At 51.6% G+C, this 25,433-nt stretch overlaps 2 protein-coding genes across 2 annotated transcripts; one reads left to right on the forward strand and one right to left on the reverse strand.

Annotated features, from left to right (window-relative positions):
• Positions 1-1,535: 1,535 nt before the first annotated feature.
• Positions 1,536-5,517, forward strand: SLC51B (SLC51 subunit beta; the record flags this gene model as incomplete). The annotated part of the gene is made up of 3 exons (XM_079698985.1): positions 1,536-1,629; positions 2,683-2,773; positions 5,328-5,517. The coding sequence occupies 3 exons, from the start codon at positions 1,536-1,538 to the stop codon at positions 5,515-5,517; spliced, it is 375 nt and encodes a 124-aa protein (XP_079555111.1).
• A 1,665-nt stretch (positions 5,518-7,182) lies between these two features.
• RASL12 (RAS like family 12) lies at positions 7,183-24,600 on the reverse strand (the record flags this gene model as incomplete). The annotated part of the gene is made up of 6 exons (XM_079699685.1): positions 24,546-24,600; positions 18,955-19,064; positions 16,948-17,004; positions 11,136-11,209; positions 10,221-10,411; positions 7,183-7,558 (listed from the first exon to the last, which is right to left on the reverse strand). Exons 2-6 carry the CDS (start codon positions 19,055-19,057, stop codon positions 7,183-7,185), a joined length of 801 nt encoding a protein of 266 aa, XP_079555811.1. The 5' UTR covers positions 19,058-19,064; positions 24,546-24,600.
• Positions 24,601-25,433: the final 833 nt, after the last annotated feature.

Here is a 25,433-nt window from a genome sequence, read left to right on the forward strand (position 1 = left end):
TCCTGCATCTGAGACTGGACAGAAACTCACGGCTCTTCTTAGCAAGGGCTCTGGACAGTTGGAGCTGGAACACAAGATCACATCAATTCGCCACTCCTGTAACTTTGTCTTTCCCTTATCCAGTATATATATTATATCCTTCAAATGAGTAAGCAGGTAGTAGGCATCTGAGTCCCTGAAAGTCTAAAAAAAGGTCTTTCTTTCTCCCTGACTTCCATCTCTATCTTGACACATGAATGATCATTCATATAGGAAAAACTCAGCTCAATATTATATTTGTGTCAAAATATTTTCCCTCAAAATCTGTAGATGTTTCTTCAGTTTTCTCAGAGCTGGAGAGTTGGAGAAAACTCTGATGGCAATCTTTTTATTAGCACCTTGTTCTTCTGTTTGGCTGTTTGCCATCCATTTGTTTTCAGATGTTCCTGGCTGAGCCTCCAAAGGCTATTTTGGATTGGAAGGCAGTGTCAGAGCAGGGGGACTTGAGATGGCTTCTGGCCTCTCTTGTTCTCTCTTTGCCTTATTGTCTTCTTAGCCCGATGACATGATTTCATGATTGGTCTGTTCAAAACCCTTCTCCTGTTTTATTTCTTTACTTGGATCTCCATTTCTGTTACCTTTTTCTTCTCCCCACCCCCAGTGATAATTATCCTAATGTGTTGAATGTGTCTTTTTTAAAATGTGTTTTTGTAAAATGTGTGTTGTTGTTTTGTGTGCATACGTGAATTTTCATAAATGGTGTGGCATGCCCCCTTATGATCCTCAGGGATACTTTGAGATATAAATACACTCAGGAGTAGAACTGCTGGGTCACGTGTACACTTAGTTTGACTAATTTGCTCCCTAGATGGCTGCCCCAGTCTAAACACCCTGGCAGTGCATAAGGCTATAGCCTCAGAGCCCCACCAACACACGGCATTATCCACCTTCTAAACTATGCCAATCTAACAGATGTCAAGTGGTGTTTCATTTTGTTTTAATTTTCATTCTTGTTATTGGCAAAGAGTTTATTTTCATATTCTTGCTAGCCTTTTGGGTTTCCTATTTTGTAAACTGCCTGTTTATATCCTTTACACATTTATTAGGATTCTAGTCTTTTTCTTAATTTGTGAGAATTCTTTGTATTTCTAGATATCAGTTTCTTCTTGGAGAACGGGAGTCCCCTGCAAGAGTCCCAGAGCCCATCAGTGGCTCAGTCCTCCTCACTCCCAGGTCAGTGCTCTTCCCCACACATGATGAGTTTTCCTAAAGATTTGAGTGACTCCCACTTCTATGGTCTCTGCTTCTCCAGGCCCCACCTGTTCCGGGAGTTCCAGCTGTTTTGGTCCTGTAACTTTGGGCCTGAGGAGAGCTGGGTTTGGGCAGGGAGGGGAGAGTAAACTGGGGTGGGATATCCAGTCATGCTCTCTGCTTTGTCTCCAGCAGGCTTTGGGGCTTTGCAAAGAGCCAGAACCTAGGAGGCCAGGAGAGCACCTGGGGGCGAAGGGGCCTAAGGACTTTGTTGTCAGAAACATATCCCAACCAGGAGCAGTGGCATGGGCTACGAGGAGCTTACTGGAGCCCCACCTGGCACCGAGGTGCCTCAGGAGCTGCTGGAAGAAATGCTTTGGGTTTTTCGTGTAGAAGATGGTAAGTGGTGGACACAACACAAAGAGAGGAATCTGGTTGAAGCCCCCTTCATGGTCCCCTCCTCTGCAGCAGACTGCACGTTTCCTCTAAGCCAGGGACTGAGGCTGAGGGGTCTCCCTACCCAGAGGGGTCTGGTTAAACTGCACCCTCCTTTTCTCAGGGCTGGCCACTCATTTACTCATCCATCCTGTCATACACAAATATTTATTAAATTCCTTCTGTGCACCAGGCACTGTTCTCAGGACTGGGGTTACAGAAGGGAAAAAACAAAAATCTCCACCCTCATGAAGCATACCTTCTAGTGAAAGAGACAGAAAATCAACAAATGACTAAAATGCATAGTGTGCTGGTGATGCAAAATACGGAGAAAAATTAAGTGGAGAAAGGGAATAGGAAGTGTGCTGCAGGGAACATAATGTGGTCAAGGAAGGCCTCCCTAAGAAGGCGGTGTTTGAATAAAGCTTGCAGGAGGTGAAGGAATTAGCCATGCAGATTATGTGGGGGAAGAACATTCCTGGTAGAGGGAACAGCAAACGCAAAAGCTCTGAAGCTAGATCCTGCCTCACTTGGGTACAGTGTGGACCAATCTTGATTATCCAAATTCAGATTAGCCACTTTACGTATTGTCTGTGGGCAGTGGGTCGAATCCAATTTAACTGCCACCCCTTCTTTCTTTCCTCCCTCCCTCCTTCCCTCCCTCCCTCCTTTCCTTCCTTTTTCCCTTGTACTGCACTTGGCTAGTCCCTAGCAAAACTCTGAAGACTGTGAAGTTTATCTTCACCCACACTCCTCCTTTGCCCACTATCATTACCCAGCTGCAGTGCTGTCTCCCCCAGGTAGATGAGAGCTTCTTCAGAGCAGAGATCTTATCTCCCTCTCCCCCTGACACTGGACTGGGAGTTCCCGCAGGGCAGGGGGCTCATTTTCAGCTTAGAGTCTCCCCACAATACCTGGCCCACAGCACAGGAAGGTTGATGCTGTGAGCTGGTCTGTTAGGGGCCTGAAGGGCACCCAGCCTCTCCTCAAGGCTCTGTCCTATGTGTCCCTCCCCAGCAACTCCTTGGAATAGTTCCATGTTTGTCCTGGTGGCCGTGGTGGTCGTGATAAGCATTGTCTTCTTGAGAAGGAACATCCAGGCAAACAGGTGAGGAGCTGGTCTGGGGGTGGTCTCTGGAGGGGGTGGGCCCTGCCCTCCCAAAGGAAACCTAGAGAGGGGTCATCTAGGGGCCTTGGCTGTCCACCCTTTGGGACAGCAAAATGCATCCTTTAGGATCCTCTGAGAACCCAAGGCTGCTGAAAAACTGGCAACTGTCCCTGATGACCACTCCTTGGCCCTGGCCAGCAAACAGGGCATGGGCTGGTGGTGTATCTCAGAAGTCAGGATCTCTGGCTCTGGAGTCACACAAGCTGGGTTCAAATTCCAGTTCTGCCACTCAGTAGCTGGGCAAGACACTCAATATCTCCAAGCCAGCTTCTTCTTCTATAAATGGCAGTAATAACGGATTCCCCCCTCCTAGGATTGTGGGGAGTGCACAGTGGGGGCTTTTGCAGAGTTAGGGCTGTTCTTAAAGGGGAAAGCCTTGTGCTGCTCCAAGGCCAAATGCAGGGCACGGAAAGAGACCTGAGATCAGTCGGTGCTCCTGGGGTAATTTTGACACCTTTATAACAACAATACTCCTTAACCCTGGATACACAACCAAATCACCTGAGGAGGAATATTAAAAACACAGAAATCTGTACCTCGTCTTGGAGATTCTGACACAAAGGGTGTAGGGTGGGACCTGGGCATTGGCATTTTGTTAAACTCTCTGGATGATTCCAGGGCTAACTTCTGAGAGCTCCTTGAAGGCAGGGACCACATTTGACTCAATTTTGTTTCCCCAAGCAACTGGCACAAAGTCTGGTTCTAGAAGTTATTCAGTAAATGCTTGGTTCACTCATTCCCATTCATTCAATAATTACTATAGCCCTAGTAACTAGCAGTAACTTTTAAACAATAATAATGAGAATCTCTCCCTCAGATCTGTATCATGTTTTACAATTTTAAAGGCACCTTCACATTCTCTCACTTGATCAAGACAGCCCTGTAAGGCGGGGCTGGCACAAATTACCTATTCCCACTGTACAGAATAAGGTCACTGAGGATCCATGGAAGGGTTGGCCTAACCTCCGTGCTCTTCCTTCTGTGCTATATTTTATGTCATCTATGAATCCTCCTCACAGTTCTGCCGTAAAGCCAGAAAGAAATAACCCAGTGCCCTTTGCTCACATTGGTAACTAGTCGTTATGAACTGCTACGGCCCAGTCATCATTCAATCCACAGAATAAGCTGGGCACCTGCTCTGCGCTAAGCTCCGCACTGAGAGCGGGGGCCACAGGGCTGGGCAAGATAGATTCAGCCCTGGCCTTATGGAGTTTACAGTTTGGTGGGGAGATAATTGTAGTTTAGAGTGACAGGTGGCGACTGTGGGACATATAGAGTATTGTGGGAGCACAGAGATGGGATCTGGGGCCTGCGGGGCAAAAAGAGAGAGAGGGTGGGCTATGGAAGCCTTCCAGACCAAGGGACAGCACACACCAAGCTCGAGACAGGAGGAGGAGGGTCCGTGGGGCTGCAGTGTGGAGTGTGGGGAGGGCAAGGGGAGAAGGAGGCCAAGAGGCAGCAGAGCCCAGAGTGAACAGGCCCTGGGGGCCATCCTAAGGAGTTCAGGTTCTAGCTCATGGGCACTGGGGAGCCAAAGAAGAGCTCTGCACAGGGACATGAAAGGCTTATGTTTTAACCAGATCAGTCTGGATGCAGGATATAAAAAGACCCAGAGGGTATAGCCTCTAAGAAGGTGACCTTTCCTCTCTCACCCTGTCAGGAAGCATCCCCCTCAACAAGGTCACTTCAGAGACAAGGCAGGTGTCCTCAGAAGCAGCAGACGCTGAGATGCTCCCCTATGGCCCAAGCAGATTGGGCGGTCAGCTCTAACCACAGCCGGGTCCCTCTACTATGGCCAGGAAATCTAGAGGCGGATACTTTGAGTAGAACCACCTCAGAGGGGAGACATTTGGGAAGGTTATTGGAAGGAAGACTGGATCTTGAATGCCAGGTTAAGGAAGTGGGAGTGGGGAGCCACTGAAGGTGCTTGAGCTGGGGAGTGACATGTACGCACAGGGACTTTAGAATCATGATTGGTGTGTGTAGGCCAGTTTGGAGAAGTAAGCACCTAGAGGCAGGAAGATTAGTTAGGAATTTCCTGAGGTAGTTTGTCTAGAGATGCGGCGGAGTGAGGGTGGGGATGGGGTGTGGGGTGACAAGGACCTGCACGAAATAGGACGACAGCCCTGCGATGAGAAAATGCGGTTTGGTGAAAAGAACACGGGACTCAGAGTCAGGAAACGGAAACGCACGTCCCAGGCATGTGCTCCTTTGACCCCTTTGAGCCACATTACATCACCTGTAAGGGGAGCAATAGTAGTTGAGCTCACAGGTGGCACTGAGGATTTGGTAAGGTGACACACAGGCAAGTATAAGATGTTTCTCTGCCAAAAACCATGGCACCATCTCGGCTTCTCCCGAAACTGTTCCCAGAACTGTGTACTGGATTTCTACCTCAAACTCACTAACCCACCTGGGACACCCAGTCCTGCCCCAAACACTCGGTACCCCAACTCAGGGAACTCACATTCCATAGTGTTTTCTCTCCTCCCAGAAATCGAAAGAGACTGCCACCAGAAAAACAAACTCCAGAAGTCCTGTACTTGGCCGAGGCCAGAAACAAAGATGACGACAACCTGACCACCCTAAGAGAGACTTTGCTCTCAGAGAAGCCAAAGGTAGCCCAGGCGGAAGTGGACGTAAATGACAGTGATGTGCCGCCAGTCATTCTTCCAGACCCATGAGAATCTGAGAGCTAGTTAGGGTGCAGGGCAGTGCCCCCGTGGTGTTAGCAGACAGAGTGAGTGAACTGCAATCAAACTAAAACCCTGTTAGGAAAAAACGAACAAAACCTTTTTATTAAAATGCTTCTGGATGTGGGCAGTTGGAATTGCATAGTCTGTTCAAATGGCAGTGGTCCACACACAAGCGGCTTGAAACAAAAGTGCAAAATTCAGAGCCAGCCTGTGGGTCAGGAAGCCTGGCCAGGACTCCTCACGTGGCCTTGAGGAGTTCACAGCCTCCCTCTGACCTCGGCTTCTCCGTCTGCAGAAGGTGGCTGAAGCCTGGGCAAGAGCTATTGTTTTCAATCCAAGCTCCTGGAAGGGCTGAGTGAGGAAGGGGCAGGATTCTGGACTCAGAATCCCCTCCCCCTCCCTTCCCCCACCACAGGCCACTCCTCTACCTGCTGGTCTGCTGAGGGTCCGTGAAAGACTTCCTTTGGGCCAGGGGCCCTGTGGTAAAGAGAGCTAGAAAACTAAGAAACGCCCTGCCTCTGAGACCCTTCTCTTGCTAATCGTGGGATCCCAAAGGAGTGTCGCGATCCCATGTCTGAGCCACCGTGTTGTAAGCTGTGGTGGCAACCCCAAATAATTTACGCAAAAATTTGCTTTATGAACCAAAAATGCTTTAGGTGGTATCTTACAAAAGTGGACTTTGAACACGCAGACCCATTGCCAAGGGTACTAGGTCCTGCCGCACCAGACTACAAACAGAAAACTGTGTTTCTCCCTACTGGATGTCTGATACAGCCAGTTGTGGGCTCCCTGGAGTCCTGGGTGATTGTCACTGGACAGAATGACTTTGTTCTGAGGTTTGATCAGTAAACTTGAGAAGGCTGGTCCTGAGGGCCTGCGGACAGAGTCCTTGATTTAAGGTTGGAAAATACGGGGGCCCTGCCTCCTGGTGGAAACACACAGGAGGCTCCCTACCCTGGCCTACCCGTGGCCCTCCCCCTCTACCCTCATTGAGAGGCAAAGGACTGGAAACAGGCCTTCCCGGGACACCTTTGCTTCTCACAGGCTATCCCGTAGGATTATTGCAAACTAGATTTTACTTGGATAAACTATGAGGTTTGTTGCCTGGGGGTTCTGTGAGGTCAGAAGGCAAGGGGAGGGCCAGGCTCTGGCCCCGCAAAACCTGCAGCTGCCCTGCCCTTCCCGTCCACCAGGAGGTGCTGGGACCTCAGGGCAGGATGCTCTCAGGCCCACACTTATGCAGTGCCTCCTGAAGCTGTCCACCCAGAGCTGTCCACCAGGCGCCACATCAGGCCTGGCTGTAGATGGAGCAGGAAGGGGTGATGGCGCCATGATGGACGCTGCAATCTCCTTCCACTTCAGGCTGACCCCAGGTCTCTGCGTTGTCACAGTGGCTGTTTCCTTCAGGGTGAGGGATGCGGTGGTTACCATGGAAACCAAGGTCTGGAGGGAATAGGAGCAGAATTTCTGCCTGTCCCTATTGCTCCTACAGTGAACTGGGTGTCAGGAACACTGCCTGGTGCTGGAGGAGGGGTCAGCTGTCCACCAGAGGGTGAGGGCTGCTGTTCCATCAGAAGGAAAGCCGGTGGTGAGAATCCAGCTCCTGCCCTGCAGACTGCCCAGCGCTGAGCCTGGAATCCTGAGCAGGGGCCCTCAGAAGATCTTGAAGCCCTTCAACAGTGTCAGGGTGGGTGCCTTGCGCTTGCTCTGAGCCCGGGATGACTTTACAGTGACCAGCTTGGCCTGGGCCACAGCAGGCATCTCCTTCAGGCTAGCAGTAGACAGTGTGTTGAAGGCGCAGCTGGCCAGCCCGTGCCGGGCCGTGAGTGGGGCCTGGTGATGCAGGGCCCTCTCCTCGGAGATGAAGAGGGGCCTGGCCAGGGAGTTCTTCTCCATCTCCCGCCGTGCCTCCCGTACTGCCTCGTGGAAGACGTGCTGCACGTGCTCGAAGTCCAGGCAGGCAGAGACCTCGAAAAACAGGCACCCGAACCTGCCCGCCAAGGCCATGCCCTCTGCCTGAGTGACCTGCCTGGCGGGGAAGCAGGGTGAGGCGGGGTCAGGAGCATGCATCCAAGTCAGGCAGGCCCAGGCCTACACCTGGAGCCTCACTTACTAGCTCGGTGACCATCTTCATCTGTCTGAGGCTCAGTTTTCTCATCAGTAAAATGGGATAATGAGAGCTGCCTCTCAGGGTTGTTAAGATTAAGAAGACGATTTGTGTCAAGTGCCTAGTACAGTCCCTGCTTAATAAATGGCGGCTGATGTCACCGAAGCCAGAATTTCAGAACGAGGCTGAGGGGAAGGGAGAAGCTGGCCCAAAGTCCGTGGCTAGGCCCTGCCTGTGGCCAGAGGAAGATGAGTATTCCCAGCCCCACATCTCCTTGACTCCCTTGGTCAGGAAATGAGCCATCCTCAGCCCTGGCATGTGGGATCAGCTCTGGGGAAAGGCAGTGGTCTGGTTGGAAGGATGTGAGACCACAGTGTCCACAGAGGCCTGGTGGGCCGAGGTCCTGAATCAGGACGCCTGTGGCCGGCAGAGGTCTCAGGGAGAGACTCATGCCAGGGAGTTTTGTCTGCTTGCCCAGGAGAGAGGCAGGAGAGAGCAAGGGTGACAGCACGAGAGAGGGAGCAGCACCTATTCCCAGCTTCATCCTGTACCACTTCCCATGATGATGGGATCGAGTATTTGTAACTAGGAAGGTCCTGAAAACCATGGGAATCAGGGTGAGAGAAAAATACTGGCCCTCGGATAGGTCAGATGTCCAGAAGAGGCAGGGGGTGGGGGGGGAGGGGTCCCTGAGGGCTGGAGGTCAAGGTTTCAATGGCTAAATCTCACTGCTGAGCTGCCTCACCTGCCATTCCTGAGGACAGTGGCACAGCCTGGGAGCTGAGAGGGGACACCAGGGTGGGTATGGTGGGAAAAGGTTTCTGAGCCAAGGTTAATTTGGCAGGAGCAAAGGCTGGAAGTGGGCTAGCTCAACAGACAGAGGGAATGACTGGGACAAAAAGGGTCAGGGACAGAGCGCCTAATCCACTCCCCAACCAGGGTTGGTGTCCTGTCAGCTCACAGATTCCTGAGGAACCCCTTTTGAAAGAATGCTTGGTATTATGTGCCTTTGTGATGAACTTGAATCTGAAACTTTGTCATTGTGGGGCTTGAATAATGAGCTTTCAGAAACAAGAACCCCATACGTGCATGTGTGTGCGTGAATGGATGAGCCGGGCATATAACATTATTACCCTTTTTCTTATTTTGGCGTAGCCTAGCGAAAATGTTATCAGTGGTTATCACCGCTCTAACCCACATTTTACCCTTTAGCTGCAAGACACTCATGGGAGACACTGACCAACGCTCAGCTAAAAATTACATTGTCTGTACCCATCAAATCCTGACCTACCAACCTCGGGACTTGACCAAAGAAGGAAGTGGGGATAAATCTCATGACTCCTTCTTAGGGAAACGATGCTGCTTTGCTCTTTGCCCCCAAACCACTTTTGGACAATCCCACTGGCAAATATTGGGACCAAAACAGTGGCCTAGTTTTTTTCCTCATATTTAAAACTGGTTTATTCACAATCCAGTCTTCTGATCCCTATTCTAGGCTCTGTGGGATCTGTGATTCCTCAAAGACTACCTTTTGGCTTTAAGATCACAAAACTTTCCTCATTCCCTGAGATGGAATTTGTCTGGGTCTGAGGGTCTGCCCACCTTTGAAGGCTCCTACCGTGAGCCCCCTTCATGAGACCACACCCCCTCTCTCCACTGCCCATCAGCCCCGATCTATATTAAGTGTTCCCTCCTTCCTAACATCAGTCAGTGGGCCTTTGGGGCCTGGGGAAGCAGGAGTGACCAGCCCTGAGAAGGAAGGGATGGGAGGAAGGCTAGTGGGAAGTTCCCTACCTCGCAGGTGGACTGGCCACACAGGACGGATGTGCTGGAGAGGGCCAGTGGGCTCACTCATCAGGTGGAGGCATCACAGTCTCAAACACCTCAGGGGCCAGGCGGGCAACTTGAATGTGCGGGGAGGGTGGAGGTAAGCCACGGGGAGTATGAGGCCTGTGTTCGGCTGGAGGGAGGCACGCCCCGCCTCAAAGCATTCCAGTCCCAGGTCTTTTAAAACACTGTGCCAGCCAAGCAAAATATGGCTGCAGCACTCAGTGGTCATCTGCCCTCTGGCCCAGTCTGTGGTCTCTGATTCAACTCCAACTCTTTCTAAGAGAACCTGCCCTCAGCACGGCCAACTGTGGGAATGAGCCTGGGGACCACGCTTGGGTGAGGCGAGAGCTGGTTGGACCAGGGCAGACACCTGACCCAGGTGGCCAATCAGAGCCTCTCTCCCCAGAATTGGAATTGGGCACTGGATGACCAGCCAGCTGTGGGGAGTGGAAACAGAAGGTCATATAGTCTCAGGAAAGAAAGGGTGAGGCTGAGAGAGACCTCAGAGCCTCAGGAGGATGGGAGGAGTGGCCTCTCTTCTGACTTTCAGGGTCCAGCCCCTGTGCAGCCCAGATGCTCTTCCCTTCCTGCCCTTGGCTGCCTGGAAGCCCTGCCCACTGTTCCTTACAACACACCCCCTTCTATCTACATCCAAGGGGATTACTCTTCTTAGCAGCCAAATAATCCCTGAAGGTGACACCGTTTTATAAGAAGAAGGCGAGCTCTAGGATGTGGGACAAAGTGCCGCACTCACCTGTACTGGGCCATGTCCAGCTTGTTGCCCAGCAGCAGAGCAGGGTAGCTGTGCTGCGTCTCCTTCTCATGCAGAGCGAGCAGCTCCAGGTAGCTGCTGCTGCCCTCAAAGCTCTGGCGGCTGTCGACGCTGTACACCACCAGGAAGGCGTGGGCCCAGTTCAGGTAGCGCTCACAGTTCCTGGGGGTGTCCTGAGGCAAAGGAGGGCAGCCTCTGTCAGGGGCAGAGGAGGCCAGGGTAAAGGCCTTCACCTGAGCTGTCTCATCCCACTTCCCCGCTCCCTGCGTCTCTGTACATTGTTCCCCAGCAGGGCCCTTTTCAAAGGGGCACTTGAGTGTGGATTTGGCTTGTTGTGAAAGGAGACATTGTTTCGGAGCCTCACTCCCACCACCCAGCCACAGACTTGGAGACCTTGGCCTCTGGGGCACAGAGCCAAGACTTTGGCATGGCCCCTACAGAGACCTGGCTGTGCCTGGGCACTGCTGGTTTTGGGTCAGGTTCATGGTGCCCCTTTGGCTTCTGAGAAGAACTGGCATCCAGCCTTGGCAGGGGGCAGTGAGGACACAGGGAGATGTATGTACTGGGCGGCGGGGCGGGGTTGGGCCAGGGGAGCCTCTGTGTAAACACGTGTGTGCACCTGTCCCCATGTGTACACAGGCATCAAGCCCCAGAGCACAGAATCTCAGAGCTGACACCAACAATCATCAGGTCTCCCCAGGCCCCTTCCTATCCCTTCTCATTTGGCAAATCAACAGATTCAGGCCCAGAGAAGTCAGCACCTCAATCAGGGACGCATAGCAAATTGGCGCTTAAAAGGTTTACAGATTCCCATCTGAGGCCCACACTCTGGAAGCAGGACTTCCCAAGAGGCTGCACTGACTCTCAGCTCTTCATGGGTCATGGGGGTAATGTTACCGGGTCTGCAGTGTCCATGACCCTCAGGTGGACAGGCTGGTGGTCCACGGTCTCCTCGGAGCTGTAGGTATCCTCTGCAACACAGACGGTCAGCCCAGTCAGAGGCAGGGCAGGCCACTTGATGGTAGGCTGGGTCTGAGTCCCAGCTTCCCTTTGCTGGATCCCTGTGCACCCCTGGGGGACTTGCTCTGGGGCTGGCTGAGCCAGGACCACTGGAAAGACCTTGGCTCTCACCCACATGGAGGACACGGGCAGACCCTCCCACCAAGGAGATGCTGCTCCACCTGTCATGGCCCAGAGCACCAGAGGGCACTCATAGAACATGCCACAGGGTATGGGATTGTGTTCTGGGTCCACCCACCACACCTGCAGGATGGAGTGTGTGGCTCATGGGCCCAGTAAGCAGCAGAGGCCTCAGAAGCTGCACTGCCAGCACCTCCCACCTGAACCCCAAGCTTCTCCACCCCCTCCTCCTCCAACCACAGTACCTGGCCCACAGGAAGACCCCAAGGATAATCAGGACAACCCTCTGGCCCCCGGTGGGGAAGAGACAAGAAAGGAGAAACACACAACATGACTAAGGCAGGGGCTGGGGGCGGGGAGGGGAGGTGGGTCAGGAGGCGCAGGGGATGGGGGAGGGAAGGACTGGGAGTTTGGGATTAGCAGAGGTGAACTATTATATACAGGATGGATAAACAACAAGGTCCTACTGTATAGCACAGGGAACTATATTCAATATCCTGTAATAAACCATAATGGAAAAGAATATTTTAAAAAGTGTCTCTGTGTATAACTGAGTCACTTTGCTGTAGAGCAGAGACCGGCACAACGTTGTAAATCAACTATATTTCAATAAAGAAAAAGAAGTCCCAAGAAGGTTTTACAAATAATCCTTGTCAAAATAATAGCAGAGGAATCTAGGATGGTTGAAAGTTTCAGGTTGGAGATGGGAATCAAACCCAACTTCAGCTACTTTTTAGATGTGTGCCTTGGCCAAGTCATTTCAGCATTCTGAGACTCTGTTTCCTCATTTTAAAATAGGGATGATGTGAAAACACTGGCTAACAGTTTTCAGGTTTTTACTCCGTGCCAGGTGCTGTGCTAAAGGCTTGTCCCTGCACCATTCACAGGGCTGCATGAGGACTGGATGGGCCCCTAGGCATGGGGCCTGGCCCTCCACAAATGCCTGGTAAAGGACAGTGCGCACATAGTGCTCCAAAGTTTCCAGGGCAGGTTCACATTCCTAGGTGATTTTTTTTTTTTTTTACTTTTTATTTTGAAATAATTTTAGACTCATGTAGAAGTTGCAAAATAGTACAGAGAGTTCCTGTGTACTCTTCCCCCCTCCCCCCAATGTTAGCACCTTACATAACCATAGCACAATGGTCAAAACCAGGAAATTGACATTGGTACCATACTATGAACTACACCACTGACCTTATTTGGATTTCATAAGTTTTTACAAATTTTTTTTCTAAGTTCTCATGACCTCAAACCTGAGAAAGTATCAAGTGGCCAGGCCTGCAAAGAGGACCTCGCTGTCACAATCATTCTCCCTACCCCCAACTTTCCCCTGTGCCACTGGCCCAGACATGTGAGTGCACTTGGCCCTCACCTTTCCCTGGGGGTGTGGTGCCCCTGTGCCCCAAGTGACCCCAAAGAAGAATCCTCTGGGCAGAACTGGAGCCCTCTCTGCCTGTTGGTAGCAGCCACTGTGAGAAGAGTACCCCCCAGCCGTGGCGGAATTCACAAACCCTTCTCTCTGAGGGCCATTGGCAGCCAAGCCAGGCCTGGACACACGCCAGGTCCACTAGCAGCCTGCAGGAGTCACAGACAGCTCCCATCCCCGGTCTGCTGTGGGGACTTGGATAAATAGCCGTTCTTGTTCAAAGACCAAAAAAAAAAAAAAAATCTAATGGAAAATACGCCCCAAATGTTTAACTATATTTGGTGCAAGAAGAGCTGCCCCTGGATACCTACATCTCCTTCAGATTTTTATTTTCCTGCCAGAGTTGTCTGATGCATGCCTTTTAGGTGCTTCCCAGCTTCCGTGCCCAAACAGGCACCATGCTGTGCCCAGCCCAAGGAAATATATTAGCCCAACCTTGGTCTCCTACAGTCCCTTAAATGCAACAGCCTTTTGAGATTGCTGTTAGCTCTTCCATAGAGAGATGACAGGAAGGTGAGGCCCAGAAAAGGAGAGAACGCTCCCACAGCCACACAGCACCCTATCAGAAGGAACTTGAACTTGGGGCTCTACAGTGGGACCCCCTCACTCCCTCTGCTCAGTGGACAAGCCAATTCTCCAGCTCTATCTGTGCAGAATACAGGGAAAGAGCAGAAGCTCCCCGTCCAGCTGAGGCCGTGGAACATGCATGGGAAAAGTGGAGGAGGCTCAGAGGTCATGAAATCATCTTATCCAGCTCCCTCCCCCTTTGCAAGTGAGGTGACTCCAGGGGCTGGGGGTGCATTGGGGGCTCCTTTCCAAGTCACAGTAATGTCCTGCCTCCCCATCACAAAGTCCCTGCCCTCAGGTCATTCTACAGTCCTTTAGTAAATATGGGTTTCATAAGTCCTAGTTCTAAATAACATTCTTAGGACTTCAAGGCTGAGAGAAGATCCCTTTCCCAAAGTATTTTTCTCTCATTTACAGTAATAACTTTTTTTTTTTTTTTTTTGTGGTACGCGGGCCTCTCACTGTTGTGGCCTCTCCCGTTGCGGAGCACAGGCTCCGGACGCGCAGGCCCAGCAGCCATGGCTCACGGGCCCAGCCGCTCCGCGGCATATGGGATCCTCCCAGACCGAGGCACGAACCCGTATCCCCTGCATCGGCAGGCGGACTCTCAACCACTGCGCCACCAGGGAGGCCCTACAGTAATAACTTTTAAAACGTCACTAAAGGAGCTCTGGTCAGAGTGTGTATGCGATGATGCTTCAGAAATGGTGCCTGTATCCTTGTTGGAGCAGGATGAAGAGAAGAGCGGTGAGAAGCTTGTCATTCTACCCTGGGCAAACCAGGTGAGATGCCCCCAATCCCTCTGTGAGAGGAGGGTGTTCTCCTGGATACCCCTGCTCGCTTCCTGGAGTGCTCAGCACAGGCAAAGCCCTTTCACAGGCACTGACTCTCTTGGCTCCTACCAACTCTAACAGTCACAACCTATAACAAGGCACAGCTCACACACAGAGCACAGTCTATTAGTCCTATCTTCCAGATGGGGAAATCAAGGCTCAGAGAGCCCAGTGCCACACACACTTCTGACTTTAGGTCCTCGATAGCATAAGGCCACCCTTAGTGGAGGGCAACTGGAGTGGTGTCTCATCTTTCTTTGTACCTGAGGTTCTCCATGATCTTAGGCAAACCACTGAGCCCTCTCTGCCTCAGTTTCTTTACCTGTAAAATGGGGATAATAATAGGAGCTCTTCTTTAAAGGGTAATCCTAAAACCAAAATACAAATCCCATGTTTAACAGCATCTGTGTTGTGCCTAGCACTGCACTCCAAGCTGGAAAGAGGAATGAACATCACAGGTGTCCACCCTCAAGAGGCCCCTTTGAGCTCAAGCTCTTGGAAGGTGTTCGAAAAGGGGAAAGGGTGGTTTTACATCTCCACATGGCTAACTCTTCCTTGGACGCTCAGACCTTTCTCCACAGAAGGAAAGGCTCTGGTCCGAGAGTCCCCCGCTGTTGCTGGAAGCAGCCATGGGATAGTGGCGGGAATGTTTAGACAGTGGACAGGACCCCCAAGGAGCAGCACTAGCCTCCCAGAATGGCCGACAGGAGAGTGTCTGGCCATCTCTCCAGCTCAGAAACTCTCAGGGTGTGGTAGGAGACCAAAGGCTGAGGTGACTAACCACTGTGGAGCTGCCACACCCCCGTCCCAGACCGTCTGACCACGCATTCCCCTACCAGTTCAGAACTCCAAAACTGCTCAACCAGGAAGCTCAAACCACCACTGTAATAGGCTCCTCTGGTGGGACCCTGCCTGGAGGGTATGAATGGGGGACAGGAAGAAGAGAGACTGGAGACAGGTTGCCAAATAAAATACAAGATAACCAGTTAAATTTGAATTTCCGATAAACAGCTAATACTTTTTAGTATAAGTATGCTCCATGCAATATTTGAGGTAGGCAGAATCTGTCTTTTGAGGCACTGTCCTTGAGAATCTCCATTTTCCCTTCCCAGACATCCCTGGTGTGTGCCTTCCCTTCCCACCCACTCCCCCACCCCGCCCATCTGACTTCATGCTCCTGTGTCTCACTCCCCTGGGCACTGACCTCCACTAATCAATGGGCTCCCCTCAGACCTGCTGGTGACCTTGGCCCACAAAGCTCCTTGGGCCTACTTCCTCCGCTGTAGCCGAGGGGCTGTGTCAAAGCACAGGCGGTCACACCAAACTTTGAGGAACAAACCCCTTAAGGACTGTCCGCGAGTTGCCTGCCCTGCATTCCCGACTTAGCCAGGGGACCCCCTCTGCTTCCTCTGCTTGACCTCTGGGGTTCTGTGTAAGATCTCTGTGGAAGAAGGGATTCTGCTACGTAAGGAATAAATGCTGAAAACCACTGGACCAAGTAGCCTTGACATCCCTTCCTGCTCTGACACTGGGATTCAACATCCCAGCCTGGACTGAGGGGCTGAGGGGCACCAGTGGGCTGAGGAGCTCTTTCCTTCAGGCGTGAAGGGTGCACTCCATCAGAGGCCTGCTGCCGGTGGTGCTGCACTGTGGAGGTTTCATTTGTGGGACCCCAGGGTCCTCCTGGAGCCCTGGGTTTCCTCAGAGGGCCTTCAGGGGTTCCACAAACGCCTTATTCAATTCTTATGAAGGGGAAAAATAATCTAAGACTGCAACTCCCATTTCCAAAGAGCATCCAGACACCCCATTCTTCTCAGTGGAAAGTTTACCATAAAGAAATGCTATAAATGTGAGCTTTAAGTTACATTTATATTAATAAAATTCTGCTTTTACGTATTTAGGTATTGGGCTTCCATGTAAGAGGTTATTTGAGGAAAAGGTCCTGCTGCTAAAATTAATTTTCAGAAACAGTGATCTAATTAACTTGGGCGAATCTCAGCCACCACAGATGGGAAGCCATCTGAGGAGAAAGAAGGAAGGAGAAGTGAATACGCATTCAATGTCTCTGTGGGTCAAGTAGTATGCTACATCTTTTACATGTGTTATTTCTTTAATCCTCACAGTAATTCTCTGAGATAGGTATTTTTATGCCCATTTCACAGATGAGGAAACAGAAGCTCAGAGAGCTTAGGTGACTGCTTCAAAGGTGCACAGCCGATAAGTGACAGAGCCAGGATTCAAACTCAGCTCTGACACCAGGGCATCCCTTTTTCCAATACACCATAATGATACAGCTACCAAACAAGACTAGTTTTCTTGTGTGGTTAAAAAACTGGTTTAGAAGCCAGTATTACTAGGGAATTTCCCAAATGTCTTGTCCAGCTTTTCTGGAAAAGTACACTGAATAACCATCTGGAAGAAAAACACTTAATGGATGTGGATATTCTACAATGCTTGATTTTTTTTTTTTTAAGTTTCATCATACTTCATATTTTAGGGCAAATCAACTTCTCTCAGTTCTCTTAATTGGGCTAACCCCCAAGTTGTCTGGGGTGAGCTGTGGAAGGGTACATTTTTGGAACTTAAAACATTTTGTCGCATGGGCTGAGTCATCCTGGTGGCTCCTCCCCTCGGCCCCCAGATGTGTGGTCCTGGTCAGGCCTGGGCCCACCACGGCATGTGTGTGTTTGCAGGCGAGAGCCAAGTGGGCACAGCAGGAGGGACGGGGGGAGTGGGCCCTTACCCAAGTTGGGGTCATATTCGCTGATAAACCTCCTGGTCAGAAACTTCACCGTCAGGGCTGTAAGAAGGAGAAAGAAGTTGGCTCAGTCTCCCCATCGTGTCTGGCTGCTGGGCCCTGGAGCCTGCCCCTCTCATTTTAGGGAGGACTTATCTAGCCTCTGTGACCCCTCTGCTCTCTGGAGAGCTGGGGAACTGGTTTGAGAGGCTCAGAGGAAACCAGAAATATGGGGAACCATGTCCTTCCCAGTTGCATTCTGGGATGTTTTATTTTGGAGGGGGATGGCAGCGAGAAAACAAATGAGAGGCAAGCCTAAGGGGTGTTTGTGAAGACCCTAACTAAGGGGTCTGGACCCAGGCAAGCAGTTACCTTAGGGTCAACTTGCTGAGACTCCAAGAGAGACCTCCCCCACCTTTGACAAGGCACAAAGACTCTGAAGTGTGGAGGCATTTATCCCAGCTTTGGCTACAAGCCAAAGAGAGAGTAAGAGCTGAGTTATCAGTGGGTGATCTCTGGGAGGGATAGGAACCCCCGAATCCCAAGTAAACACACTCTAGTCCTCAGTCCTCGAGTCTTGGCTCTAAGGCCTCCACACTCATCATGGGAGTGTCACAGAACATAAAACCTGGGGAAGTTCTCCCCAGGTGGAATGCATTAACAAGACTGATTTTGTTCAGAACTTAACCACATAAAGCTGACGGTCAGCCCACTACTATACTGAACTCTTAAAAAATAATGCAGTATTTTAAAGAAAATCCTTAAAATTCTTTCCCAGGATTCCTAACAGTGTCAGTTTGCAAACTAATACCCAGGGAATACATATTTTAAAATTTAAATTCTTTCATTCATGTAGTCACTGGCTAAACTGTACCAGTGACAGAGCCACAGATAACAATTTGATTTTCAAAGGGAAGAGGGCAAATCTTTTCTCTAGGAAAGCATGATTCAGAGTCCCATCTCTGAGCCAGGGGGCTGGTTTCAAAAGTGGAGAGTAGGCTCCCACCAGTGAGTCTCAAAGAATACTCTGGAGAAAGAAACTCACAGCTGAGTCCATGATGGCCATTCACTAATGGCTGCAACTGGAAAACAGCCAGTGGAGGAGCCCCCTCTGCCTTCCCCCCTTCAGCTACCTGGGACTGGGAATGGCAGGGAGAGCGGTGAGCCCTTTTTCTGGATCTTTGCCTATGGTGACACCCCCATCCCCACCCCCTGGGCTCCAGCTGCCAAAAGTGGTGAAGGCAGAGTTCAGTGTTGATAGAAATGGCCTGAGTGTAAATCCAAGCGCTTTGTTCATCAAGGACAAGTCCGAGGCACCTGAGACCATAGTCCAATGTGTTTCCATAAAGTCAAGAGAGGGGTCTGACTTGAAACAAATACATTTGGTAAGAATTCACACTTTGCTCCAGAATCCCAGAGAATTGGGGTGGGGAGTGGGTAGCGGCCTCTCCCTGGGAAACCCCAAAAGCCAGCGACTTTTACCACCTCCCTTCAGGGGCCTGGGGCCCCTTCTCCCGTGGCCTAAATCAAGGAGCAGCAAGGCTGCGACTAAGCTCCGTAGGGGCCCTGGGCTGGGGATCAGTGCCTAACAGGTCCCTTTGGTGCCAGTCACCAGGGCTGACTGCTGGCCAGGAAGAGGAGATGGAGGGCGGTAAACGGCAAGGGGGAGACCAGCAGAGGACTGGGAGACACAGAGACAGAGGGGAGACAGCTGGGGTCACAGACAAGGAGGACACAGACACAGTAGGGAGACACAGAGGGAAAGACAGGTCAGGAAGAGAAGACAGCTGAGAGATGGAGGAGCTGAAAACAAGCTGAGGGAGAACCAAGCAAGAGAAGCTGAGGCAAAGAAGGATACCATCACGGTGTCTCATCCAACCCACCTGGGCGCAGGAAGCCCCGAAAGCCAGGGGAAGAGGCTGCCCGCAAGCCCACAGCGCCCCGTTCCCTCCACCGCTCCCCGTCTCTCGCGTTCCCGCCTGACCCCTTCCCTTCCGCCCGCACCCTACTCACCGGACTTGCCCACCCCGCGGCGCCCCAGGATAGCCAAGTTGACCTCGAGGTGTGCGCTCTGCTGCCCGCTGCCCGCGCGGGGTTTCCCGAACACCGAGGACATGGCGACGCTGTGGAGAGGGAGACGGGTCCTGGCCTAAGGGCCCCGAGCAGCGTGCCCGCCCGTAGGGGCCCTCGGGAGCGAGTGGCGGCCTCTGGCACTCACGGCCCCGGCGGCGTCGGCCTCCCGGGCCCCGCGCCTAGCAGCCTTCCCGCGGTCAGGCCCGACCGTGCAGGGAGGAGGGGCCGGGGGAGCCCGGTGGGCGGGGCCGCCCGAGCGCCGCCAAACTCCTTGTAAGGGCTGCGGAGACCCCTGCGAGCGGAAAGGATCTCCGGCCGGCCGCGCCCCCCAGGGCCTTGCTGTACCTCGAGGGCCGGGCGGCGCCCTCACCCTTCGGAGCGCCCCCAAGACCCGGCGGGAAAGGACAAGAACCGGAGAGAGGGAGGCCAGGGATAGGGGCACTGAGGGGAAGATGTTTCCAGCCTTGTCTGAATCTCCACTCTGTCACTTCCCATCAGCAAGATCCACCCCTCCCTTTGTTTTACCCAGCTGGCCCCGCCTCCTCCTCCGGGAAGCCTGCCGGGTTCAACTCCGAGCCTGGTCCTTTCTCTGGATCACAAGCCAGCTCAGCCTTGGCACACAACTTCCCTGACCACATTACCCTGCCCTTCGGTGTGGGGACTCTCAGGCATCACTACAGAACCCGTAAAGAATCCTAGCTTCTGGGAACGGGGTGGGGGGCTGGGGGGCTGGGGGGAGACGACTTTACTAAGATTTCATGGCCAATCTGGGTCCAGCTTCAAGAAACCAAACCCATTCTGGATTACTGTTTTCTCCCTGATGGGAGCTAATGAGTCGCATGTGTTTGTGGCCTAGTGTGTAAATGAGGCATTTTATTCTAAAACCTGGCACTCCCTCTTGCCTATGATTCTGGGATTGGTGGATGAGCCTGGCAGGGTCACCTGTCATTCCCCTTGAAACCCAGGGTAAATCTGGTCATGCTGGAAACAGGGCAAAGGGCTGACACGAGGAATCTGGACATTTAGGATCTAGTGCCAGCTCTTTCACTGGGTGACCTTAGGCAAGTCATCTCACTTCTTTGGGCTTTGGTGTCCCCATCTATAATACTAAAGGAAGGGGAAAATAAATCCAATTCAAACCTAATGGAGAGTGACAAAATCAACCCTGGGTTCCATGTCTGAGTACTTTCTAGAACCCTGCGGGACCTCTCTTTTGGAATACACTCCAGTCTTGAGTGGAGAAAGATATGGGAGTCTCAGAGACTTCTCACTGCAGCCCTTCCCCCTCCAACCCCAAACCCCTATCCTCCCATAGCTAATCTACCCACCCATGTGCAAAAGAAACCAGGAAAACCCAGGTCAGCAGGCGGAGGGTCTGGAGTCAGAGCCTGATGGTAATAACTTCTCCTCAACCAAGAGAGAAAATTATTTTCCAGGACAGGACATGAATACTGACTCAGCCTAATAGTGTTTCTGGGAGATCATGGTAAACCAGCTGTGTTATTAAGACTCTAAGGTGTTGAGGGAATCTGTTTAGATTACACCCACAGGCCAGAATCGCTCACAGAGCTAATGGCCAAGGGTTTTCCTTTGAGTTGCAGAAGGAGAAAAAGTGGGAGCCAAGTTTTAGCCACATCCCTGGGCTGGCCCTAGTCCTGGGAGGACAGACTGGTTCTTGGGTGGGGCTATGGGGAGACTCAGTCTCACTGGAGGACTGCTGGAGAGAGGGCAGGCTGTGGACGCCCAGAGGCCCAACTGGGAGTAAACCTGGGCTCTGCTACTTCCCTACTTATATGATTTTGGAGGAGTTACGTTCCTTATCTTTAAGACTCAGACCAACCAGTAGATGGGAGCTGCAAGGAGGCAGGTTCTAGCTCAGTGTGAGTGTGAACTCTAATCACCTGAGCTGCCCATAGTTAGAAGGGACTACTGTCTTTGGAAGAAGTGAGCCCCCCGACACTGAAGGCAATCAAGGGGATGACACTTCAAGGAGGTGTTGTAAGGAGACACCACAATGATTTGCAAGATGGGATGAGATGATCTTAACTCACTTCTATTTAAAAGATTATTTGAATTCTTTGCCAGCTGGTTACTCAGGCCCTCAGCTGTGACCGCTAAGTGCCCAAAGTCTGCCCCTCCTACGAGGCTTGGGAGGAAAACAGTGCCCATCTCACAGCTGCAACCACTCCCATTCCCCATCCTCAGCCTCCTCATCTGTGGGCTGCTTGTCCAGCGCTCAGAAGTGCCCATTGTGGACCAGAAAGGCTCTTGGAATCAGTCACTTACTGCCAGACTGTGGAATAAGCTACTTTGTCCATCTGGGCCTCAGTTCCTCATTTTATTACTCCCTGTACATTTTTTCTCACACATCACTGTATTCTCAACCACCACCAACAGTTCCAAAATCACAGTCAAAGGACTTCCCTGGTGGTCCAGTGGTTGAGATCCTGTGCTTCCACTGTGGGGGCACAGGTTCAATCCCTATTCTGGGAACTAGGGTCCCACATGCTGCGTGGTGAGTCCAAAACAAACAAAACAAACAAACAAATACAGTCAAATAATTATGGAAATTTGATATAGGAAATTTGAAGTGCTGAGTCAGACCTAAAAGATTAAAATATAAAAATTTCAACATTTCCACCTATGTCATTCCCTGGGGGGTACAACTTATTGAAAGGAATAGTCATTGTTTTTATACACAAATACCATCACCAAATTATTGACCTGTCTTGGGGATTTTTAAAAATCTATGAATAATGTTGAGCTGAAAGGACTCTTTGATTTAAGGGATTTGAAATACACGTGTTTGGAATTCCTACCAATGAGAAATCATCACTGACTCTCAGTTGCCCTTCTTGGTTTATTTTTCAAAGACCCCAAACTCATTCAGAATTCCCAGAGCTGCAATATAATTAAATATCTCTTAGACTAAGCCAATATGATAATAATCTCCTTGAATTATTCACAATGCTTAATGCACTTCTGTTTTTTATCCATCTGTTCCTTATTATCATCCTAAGAGGTAGTTATCACACCCATTTCATAGTGGAAGAGTTACAGAGACACCTCGTCTTTAAAATAGGGATGATATTAAGTATTAGATAACATGAAAATATTCCACCTAGAGGTTGGCCCATAGCCCAAAACAGCAAATGCTAGTTCCCTGCACTCCCCTGGACGCAAATAGCTCACACTTCTCACCCAACTGCCAAGAAGCCACAACTGTTTAGTGACCAGGCATTTGGGCACTTTGGGTGAAGAGAGAGGTTATTCTGCTAGGGCCAGTATCCCAACCCTCCTTATCACCACCTCCCCACATTTGAGGCTCTTATAAGGGGCCCTGGGGTCCTTGAAATGCAGAGGATGTGGCCCCTCACCCAGCAGTGGGCTTGCAGCAGGTGCTCAATAGGTGGCTCTGGAGTGAGTGGGGCACATACAGGTCTAGACAGGTAGGACTAGATCCTGCCCTTGCCACCCACCCCTACTCCCACCCCCAGAAGCCATTCCACATAAAGCTAACCTTTTGGGACCCCTTTGTGATGTCACTGCATTCCCTGGAGGCACAATATGACAACCACTTCTGTGATTTTTCAGTTATAAATTCAGATGTCAAAACTGAACAGAACCTTAGAAGTCAGATCCAAGCTCCACTTTACAGATGAAGAACTGAGGCCTGGGGACTTCCCTGGTGGTCCAGTGGTTAAGACTCTGCACTCTCAATGCAGGGGCCACAGGTTTGATCCCTGGTTGGGGAACTAAGATCCTGCATGCTGCATGGCATGGCCAAAAAAAAAAAGAACTGAGGCCTGGACAGGTTGGGTAGCTTTGCAAGCCAGTGGTAGTACCAGCATCAAAGCCCGGCAGGAATCCTGACTCCCAGTCCAGTGCTCTTCTTCAGGTCCAGGCAAGCTCATCACTACCCTGTGTGCAGAAATACCACCATGGGTGGCAAAGGCCAGGGGTCACCCATCAGGCAGGAGGGCCAGGAGGTCACAGTTGGAGGGAACTTCAGTCTCATATGGTTCAACACCTTCATTTATAGTGGAGGGTCAGAAGGGGAATTGTGCAGGGTGGTGGAGCTGGGCCCAGTCCTCCACCAGATTGCAGGCTCTCCTGGGTCAGGGGTTGTGTCTCCTCCATCAGACTGGGGATTCCTACTTAGGTTAGGGCCCAGGAGTCCACCAGATCCCTCAGTGTGCCAATCACTGCAGACAGAGAGATGTACAAGGTGGGGCGTGTGCTCTAGAAAGGCTCAGGGTCTGACACAGAGCCCCTTTCCTTGCCTCCACCCTCAACCTTGCTAAGTAGAGAGGGAGGTTGGTGTGGGGTTGGGCAGAGCCTGGGAACTCCGTGGGCTGCCCACAGCCATGACAGTTTCCTTGTCCTCTCCAAGTCCCAGAGGGACATTTGTTGTCCGGGTGGAGGAAACTCTCACCAGCTGCAGAAAACACCCCACTGGGGCGTTGGGCACAGGGCCAAAGTGCTGATCCTGGACTCAGCCTCAGAGTCATGACCCCCCACCTAGGATGACCCCCTCCCCACTTCCTGGCTGCTGAGGGTGGGAACCGGGTGTGTGCACTAGCCCTCCAACCCACTGAAATCAGGGATGGACTTGTGAAAAACTGGGACTGGGAGGGAACTTCAGCCAGTAGGGGGTTCGTGCTCCTTCCCACTCCTGCTCTCAGGAGAGGTGCAGGCAGTGGTTCTGTTTGTCTACCAGTTACTAGGTGCCAGGAACAGGCCATCTGGGGAGGGAACTGTGGCCCCCTGGGGGTCAGCCCCTTCCCCACCCGCCCCTTCGTTTGAGCCTGGCAGGAGGCAGCTGCTTCCCTTCCTGAAGAAAAGGCTGATGCAGGTGAGGAGAGGCAGCTGGGCTGGGGCCTGGGGTCAAGTGGACGGGGTTCAATCCATCCCACATCTTCATTCATAACCAAGGCAAAGCCCATTCCATCTCTAGGCCTCCCTTTCCTCATCTGTGAAATGAGAAGAGTCAGACACTCTCCTTGCCACTAGCAAGGACAGAGTCAGGACTGGGCACTGCAGAGCCCACTTTCCTCCAAGGAGGGGCTGTCATGCTTTCAGCCAACGTCTAGCCTCAGGGAAGGAGGAAAGCTGGCAGAGGGCCTGGGATAGTATCCGTGGGGACTCCTGCCCACCCCCTCTATCTCTTCCTCCTCTTCCTGTCTGGTCTCTGGGGCAGAGTCTTGCATATTTCTGGCTGCCGCCTCCAGGCTTCTGGCTTCCCAGGCTCACACAAGTGGTCCCCACATCCCAGCCCTGCTTTAATGGGGTGAACTGGGTGGGAGTCCCCGGCAAGAAAGGCACACCCGTGTTGGGTCTGCAGATTCATACTTGAGGATCTGTGCATGCGTGTGTCTTGGGGGAAAGGAAGGTCCCCTGCTCCCTTCCCAAGTACAGCTTGATCACTGTGAGCCGCTAAGCTACCCCATCCCTCCTGAAGAAGACCTGCTGCTGAACATATCCTGAAAGGCAGATACATCCTACACAGGGCTGGGCCTCAGTTAACCCACCTGTAGAACAAGGTAGCAGGAGAAGATAATCACCAAGCTCCCTTCCGGCTGACATTTTGGAACCCGGAGTCTTAGGTGGTCACCCAGGAAAGTTCTGGGCAAGGTGGGCAGCAGGAGGCCTGGGGCTGTCTGCTTCCAGACCCTGGACAATTCCTTGTCTGATCCTCTACTGTAAGTGAAGGGGTTGAACCAGAGGAGACTGAAATTCCTTCCAACTGTGACCTCCTGGCACAAAGTGACTGCCCAGCATCTGTAGCACAGGGAGGAAGCAGAACACAACGGTTAGAGACGCAGGCTCTGGGGTCAGACTGGCTGCACTCCAGTCCTAGCTTTGCTGCTCTCTGGCCATGTCATCTCGGGCATGTGAGTGAACCTCTTGGTGACTCAGTCTCCTCATCTGTGAATTTAATAATATCTGACTTATGCATGCTGTAAGCAATAAATGGATAATATCTATCAAACGAGGGGAAATAATAGTTATTTTCTCACCTGATTGCTGCGAGGATTATAGACGTTCAAGTGCTCACAAAATGCCTGCAATTTAAGTATTAAATATTATTTCAAGAAGCCTGTCTCCTTCCCATCCACAGACATATAGTCCCCTCAGCAGCCCCACTTACCTTTTCCCAAGATCTGAGCTATACAGCAATGGACGAGTGGGGAGTAGCAAGAGGGGAACAGACACCAGCTTCCCACACCCATCCCGAGTCACGGAATACTTCCACATTCAGGGACTTACTGAACGTTCACCTGTTACCCACCCATTTTTACAGAGAAGGAAATCGAGGCTCAAAAAGAGATTGGTCTAGGGGCTTCCATGGTGGCGCAGTGGTTAAGAATCCGCCTGCCAGTGCAGGAGACGCGGGTTCAAGCCCTGGTCCGGGGAGG

This window comes from Hyperoodon ampullatus (assembly GCF_949752795.1).
Source record: "Hyperoodon ampullatus genome assembly, chromosome: 3".
Lineage (NCBI taxonomy): Eukaryota > Metazoa > Chordata > Mammalia > Artiodactyla > Ziphiidae > Hyperoodon > Hyperoodon ampullatus.